This window comes from Syngnathus acus, chromosome 10 (genome assembly GCF_901709675.1).
Source record: "Syngnathus acus chromosome 10, fSynAcu1.2, whole genome shotgun sequence".
NCBI classification, from domain to species: domain Eukaryota; kingdom Metazoa; phylum Chordata; class Actinopteri; order Syngnathiformes; family Syngnathidae; genus Syngnathus; species Syngnathus acus.
The window spans coordinates 19,002,464-19,009,904 of NC_051095.1; the positions used below are offsets into that span (position 1 = coordinate 19,002,464).

At 43.2% G+C, this 7,441-nt stretch overlaps 1 protein-coding gene across 1 annotated transcript; it reads left to right on the forward strand.

The window, feature by feature from the left end:
• Positions 1-515: 515 nt before the first annotated feature.
• LOC119128035 lies at positions 516-6,725 on the forward strand (the record flags this gene model as incomplete). The annotated part of the gene is made up of 3 exons (XM_037260076.1): positions 516-1,262; positions 1,947-3,449; positions 6,522-6,725. Coding segments are annotated over 3 exons (2,454 nt in total), but the record flags the coding sequence as incomplete, so codon positions are not given.
• Positions 6,726-7,441: the final 716 nt, after the last annotated feature.

Consider the following 7,441-nt stretch of genomic DNA (forward strand, 5'->3'; position numbering starts at 1 on the left):
CAAAGATGCCCTAAGTAACCATACAATGCAGTTTTTAAATGTTGATGTGATTTATTAAGGGGAAAGAAATGCCTGACCCTGTGTGCGAAAAAGGACTTGCCTCCCTAGTTAGCTAATGAATTTACTGTGGTCAATGAAATATTTTGTACATTTTCACTGACTCTGATTGCCTTCAGATATGTTCAATCAAGCCATCATCTAACGAGTAATCACCTAAATGGAACCTGCTTAGTAAAAATGAAATTGGGCAAAAGGCCTGAAAATGCTGCAACAAAATTCCATGATCCAAAACAAATTCATGAACAGAAGAAAAATGAAGTAAATGACATCTATTATTCTGGTGGGTTAAGACAAAGGCTTGGGGCAAACAAAGGGCTACTAAGTCATTCCTAAAGCTTTAAGAGTCCAGCAAATTATGGTGGGAATCATTATTCTCCACCCCAACCGGTTTTGCTGATGAAACGGTGCCTGTTTCAGATAATTTTACATGTGTAACAAATATTTACTATCAGATTCCCACGGTCGTATCGTCCCGCCGCGCTAACAAACATTCGAGAGGTGATGTCAGGCCTAGAGAACACAATCTTACTCGCATCTCGTTTAAATATCCTTCGATAGATACGCACCCTGACCGACCGATTACGCTTAAACTCGGTTTTATGAATATTAGATCGCTTCATACAAAAGCAGTTCTCGTTAATGACCTCATCACGGAACATAATCTAAACGTTTTTGGTCTCTGCGAGACCTGGTTAAAACCTAATGAACTGCTGCCGCTTAATGAGGCCTCGCCTCCAAATTTTGTGAGCTCGCATGTGGCGCGTCCTCGAAAAAAGGGTGGGGGTGTCGCCCTCATCTCGAATTCTGAGCTGAGACTTAGGCCTCGTTCGACCAATGTATTTAAAACATTTGAAGTTCTCACTGTCCGATCCACCGCTTTACCGTCATTTTATCTTGCTGTTATTTACCGTCCACCCGGGGCTTACTCTGGCTTCCTGGATGAATTTTCAGAATTCGTGGCTGATCTCGTAACCAATGCCGATAATATAATTATCATGGGTGATTTCAACATCCACATGAATTTACCGTCAGAGCCACTTACTTCGGCGTTTCAGACTTTAACTGATATGTTTGGTTTTTCGCAAGCCGTACAGGCAGCAACGCATAAGAATGGAAATACCATAGATCTGGTATTATCCCGAGGACTTGCAACCTCAAATATAGCAGTGCTGCCATACACTACTGTTTTGTCTGATCATTACTTAATAAAATTTGAAATTTTAGTTTCTTGTCAAAGACAAGAGAGCAATCGGAATTATAGGAGCCGTAATTTTAACTCCATGACTGCAACTGCGCTATCTGAGTTACTGTCGCCGGCAACTGCCATATTTCCCGCGTACACCGGCTCTGTTGATAACCTTACAAATGAATTCAATGCGACATTGTTAAATGCCATTGACTCTGTGGCGCCGTTATGTCTGAAAACTCGCCGTAGATTGCCTACTCCGTGGTTCACGGATGAAACGCGTACGCTTAAGCAATTATGTAGAAAGCATGAGCGCAGATGGCGTCTAACCAAACTTGAGGTTTTCCATCAGGCATGGCAGGACAGCCTCCTGAAATATAAAGATGCGCTTATTTTAGCAAAAACTCGGTATTTCTCGCAAGTTATTAATCTCAATAAAAACAATCCGAAACACCTATTTGATACAGTGGCAAAGCTGACTCTACGCCAGCCGACCCCCGATAATTCCTTCCACTCAGCTGACGAGTTCATTAAATTTTTTGCTCAAAAGGTTGAGTCCATTAGGGACGAGATCAAGAATACCATTCCAGTCGTGCGGTCGAGCCCGCCGTGTACCAACGCTGATGATCATGCAACAACCCTCTCAACTTTTAATAGCGTGTCCCTTGAAAGGCTTACACAAATGGTTAGTGCGGCTAAACAAACAACATGTTTGCTCGACCCTCTTCCAGCCAAACTACTTAAAGAATTATTTCATATTTTAGGACCGTCTGTCTTAAATATAATCAAGCTGTCTGTCTCCTCTGGGATAGTGCCAACAGCCTTCAAAACCGCTATCATTAAACCGTTGCTTAAGCGACCAAATCTTGACCCGGACTGTCTCAGTAATTATAGGCCAGTTTCAAACCTCCCATTTATAGCAAAACTTCTTGAAAAAGTAGTAGCACAGCAGCTTAATGATTACATGGTCGCCAATAATCGATATGACTCTTTTCAGTCTGGTTTTAGAGCTAATCATTCCACTGAGACAGCACTTGCTAAAGTGACTAACGATCTCCTCATAGCTATGGATTCAAACACTTCATCTGTACTGTTACTACTCGATCTTAGTGCTGCCTTCGACACTGTAGACTTTGATATTTTATTAGGGCGTCTTAAAAGTTGTGTTGGTATTTCAGGGTCAGCACTAGGCTCGTTCCATTCCTATCTATCAAATAGGACGCACCGAGTGGTCCATGGCAATGCGTCCTCTGAGCTCTATAATGTTACGTGTGGTGTCCCACAGGGATCGGTTCTCGGACCAATTTTATTTAATATTTATATGATCCCGCTTGGGGACATAATACGTAAATATAATATTAGTTTTCAATGCTACGCGGATGACACCCAATTATATATGCCATTATCGATGACAGATCCGCGTGATTGTTGTAATCTTGAGGCATGCCTTGCGGAGATCAAGCAATGGATGTCTCTCAACTTCCTTCGTCTTAACCCAGATAAAACTGAGATGTTGATAATTGGTCCAACTCGTTTTCAACACTTGTTCAAGGAAACCGCTATAACTATAGATAACCGTACTATCACTCAGAGCGATACTGTAACTAATCTCGGGGTAATGTTTGACCAAACTCTCTCCTTTCAAAAGCACATTAAGAATATAACCAGAATTGCGTTCTTTCACCTTCGTAATATTGCAAAGATTCGTCCGATCCTCTCGACCGGTGATGCGGAAACTATTATACATGCGTTCGTCACGTCGCGCCTGGACTACTGTAATGTACTATTCTCTGGTCTTCCTAAGTCCCGCATCAAAAGTCTACAGTTAGTACAAAATGCTGCTGCAAGGCTGCTCTCACGGACAAGAAAATTTGATCACATTACCCCAATATTAGCCAACTTACATTGGCTCCCGGTCCATTTAAGATGTGACTTCAAGGTTCTTCTATTAACCTATAAATCATTGCATGGCTTAGCGCCTTCGTATCTCGTCGACCTAGTGGTTCCTTATGCTCCGTCTCGTAACCTTCGTTCGCAAAACGCTACCCTTTTAGCGACACCGAGGGCCAAGAAAGTGTCTGCAGGGTCTAGAGCATTTTCTATCCGGGCTCCAGAGCTTTGGAATGCCCTCCCAATGGATATTAGGACTGCTACCTCAGTAGAAACATTTAAGACACGTTTAAAGACACATTTCTATGACATGGCCTTTAACTAACTTGGAGTGGCCGATTCGGCCGGAGTCTGTTTTGTTTTCTCTCCCCCCCCTCTCCCCGGCCGGGGAGGTGGTTAGGTGGCACCCAAGCTGACAGCGGCTATCTGGATTCTTGTGGGCTAATTCAGGTTGGGGGAACTGCAGCTCAACCTCCACAGCCAGGATAGCAGAGGGCTCCTCTGGCAGCCCTTCGCTCTGACTTGGACATCTACTTTTGATTTTCATATTATGTATTATTTGTGCCCTCTCTGCATCCATTACAACCTGGTGATCCTGAAAGGGGGATCCTTCCATCTGTGGTCCCTTCTCAAGGTTTCTCATTTTCCCCGGGCAGGGGTTTTGAGTTTTTCCTTGCCCTTTTGGGAGCTTAAGATCAGGGGATGCTTTGAGAATAATTGTCAATTTTTGTCTATGTGAAGCCCTTTGAGACTGCTTGTGATTTAGGGCTATACAAATAAACTTGACTTGACTTGATTAACAAATGGAGAAAGTGTGGAACAATGGTGGAGCTTCCCAGGAGTGGCCAGCTTACAAAAATTACCTCAATAGCACAGCAACGACTCACCCAGGAGGCCACAAAGGAACCCAGGACAACACTTAGACATCTGTTAGCCTACCACGTCTCATTTAAGGTCAATGGGCAGAAATGACATCCTTGGCTGAGTTCTGAAGCAAAATCCACTGCAAGTCCAGATTTGAATCTGATTGAAATGCTGCGACCTCACCTTTAAAAGGCCATACATGCTTATACTCTCCAGTGTTGTGGAATTAAAGCAGAGTGAGCCAATTATCCCCACATAGACGCAAAAGTCTGACTACTAGTTTTAGAAAATGTGAGATTTTTGTTGTTGTTGCAGAGGATGGCTTAACCAGTTATCGTACATTCACACTGGGCCGGTTACTTGGGTTATCTTTGATATTTACATGTTTTTGACCATTTAAAACAAATAAGGAACCAACGCAAAAAAGTTTTAACAAGAGGGCCAATACCTTTCCACAGCATTTTATGTTGTACATGAATGTACAAAGTACAGGAATTCTGAGCATGCAATTGGTCAGTGTTACCGATTGAATTCAATTGTGAAAATGGTGCATAATGGCAGAGCTACAACGATAAATCCAGTAATAATAGCACCACAGAGATGTGCAAATTGGCTAGGAATCACGAGGGAAATTGCAATTGCTTCCGAAGTTAATGGCAAAAGGAAAGAGGCTGTTGGGATATCTGCCGGAGTTTAAACTGGAGTTTATTTAGCAGCCGCATTAGGCACTATAACGTGTGTCAGCCTCTCATCACTTGGCAAAGCAGACATTTTGCATGAGCAGAGGGCTACATCGAGCGTGATTAACACGTGGCGGACGCCTTTGTTGCGCTTGGCAGCTCGCCTTTCTTCTCTCGCTCTGTTGTTGCGACCTCAAGCAAGGGAAAAAAAAAGTACGGGCGCCGCCTAGTAGCTAGGCAACCCCCGGAGAGCGGCTCAGAAAGACCTTGAATTTTCTCCCGTCACGCTGCTGGGTGTGTAGGAGAAAAGTGTCAGTTGATTGAATGAATGTGGGACGTGGTTCTGAGAAGACATCCGGGAGTCATCACCCGAACCCAAAGATTTTTTTTTTTTTTCATGGATTCAAGTTAAATCCTGGACACCTGCTGATAAGAACGAGTCTAAACTACTGTTATTTTATTATTATTATATCATTTTTTATTTAATTTATATATATATATATATATAACGCAACCCCCGGAGCGTATATATATACCGTAAATTTCGGACTATAAGTCGCGTTTATTTTCATAGTTTGGGTGGGGGGGCGACTTATAATGTGGTTTTTTTTCAAAAATTTTCCCCCAAAAAAAAAAGTGAAACCGCAATAAACGAACCGCGATGTAGCAAGGGATTACTGTAATTTGAATTTCAAATGACCTCAGCAGCGTGACGTACTACCGGCATCATTAGCGGCTTTGTTTCTAAGTGACACGGCGGACGAAGAGTTTGAAGGATTTAAGGATTTGGAGTGACACAGAAGGTTTGAAAAACTATTATGGCTTTTACCCACGCCCGGTCCTACTCTACGGAGCTCTCTTTCGCCTCCGTGCATGGAAGTCGAGGGCGGCCGCTTGGCCGGGTGGCTGTCCAGGGACGGTGGATGGGGCTCGGTCATGGCTTTTACGCACGCCCGGTCCTATTCTATGGAATAACGACGAGGCTGACATCAGGGCGCACGCGCGGCGTTGTTGACGAAGGACGAGGAATTTGATCGATGGATTTAATGATTTAGAGTGCACAGATGGTTTGATAATACTATTGCTTATATAATAGTTATTTGATATCTAATTTATATATCGTTATATGGGCTTGTGGAATATTTTGAAGTGCAATTGCCGTCAGCTGCGCGCACCCATTGTTGACAAAGGACGATCGATGGATTTAATGATTTGGAGTGACACAGATGGTTTGATGACATTATTGCTTATATAATAGTTATTTGATATATAATTTATATATCGTTATATGGGCCTGTGGAATATTTTGAAGTGCAAGCGCCGTCAGCGGCGCGCACGCATTGTTGACAAAGGACGATCGATGGATTTAATGAATTGGAGTGACACAGATGGTTTTATTAACGTGTTATTTATGAAATAGTTTTTTGAATAACTCTGAATTTTACGTCAGGGCCGTTCTCAGCTCTTCGTTTGTGTTTATGTCACGTTAGCATACCTATCGTTTAGCCTGTTGTTGCTCGTTCATGACTGTTCTTGGTGTTGGATTTTGTCGAATAGATTGCCCCCCAAAATGCGACTTATACTCCGGAGCGACTTATATATGTTTTTTTCACATTTTTGGGCATTTTATGGCTGATGCGACTTGTACTCCGGAGCGACTTATAGTCCGAAAATTACGGTATATATATATATATATATATATATATATATATTTTTTTTAAATTTATTTATTTTTATTTTGTTACCACTTTTTTACTGAATACATGTATTTATGCCTGAGTTTTCAAATAGAACACTTTTAAGAGTAACAACTTGTGAACATCCAGGAATGGGACATTTAGGTAGTGGAAAACTACAAATTCCTGGGTGCTCACCTTAACGACAAACTGGACTGGACTGATCACACTCACGCCCTGTACAAGAAGGGCCAGAGTTGCCTCCACCTGCTGACGAGACTGAGGTCTTTCGGTGTGTGCAGGGCTCTCCTCAGGCTCTCCTATGACTCTGTGGTGGCCCCAGCCATCCTCTACGTTGTGGTCTGCTAGAGAGGGGGCAGTACAGACTGGGACAGAGGGAGACTGAATAAAATGGTCAGGAGAGTGAGCTCTGTCCTGGACTGTCCCCTGGACTCCATAGAGTTTGTGGGTGAGAGGAGGATGTTAGTTAAGCTGACATTCATCATGGACAACACCTCTCACCCCCTCCATGACATTGTGCGGCTCCTGAGCAGCTCCTTCAGCAGCAGACTATTGCACCCACGGTGTAGGAAGGAAAGGTTTCGCAGGTCCTTCATTCCCACTGCTGTCAGACTCTACAACACGTGCGGCACCTGATCATGTGTTGGTTTTCTTCCGTATCGTCTCTACCACTACTAGTGGCACTTATCTTTGTCCTTGTTTGTCTGTGATTTATCCATTTTTACATTTGGCACTTGTTTCTTTCTGGCACTGTTTTAGGGGCCCTTGGCGCTTGGCCCAAAGCTGCAGTACAACTCCAGAAGTTCATCATCCATTTTGCGCAAGTTCATCATCCATTTTGTGCAGCATATAAGAAAAAGTGTTAACGTGAGGAGATGAAAGATGAGGTTGAAAAAAAGCAAATGTGGAACGCAGTCACACAGGAAATAGAAGTAGAGTAAAGTGTGAGGTAATAGTGCAGATTGGCAGCATAGGTGGTGTGGGCGGATGACGGTGATGTTCATCCAGCTGTGAGAGTGGCAGCAGTGGAATATTTTCTCCAACATCAGGCTTGCACGATGCGG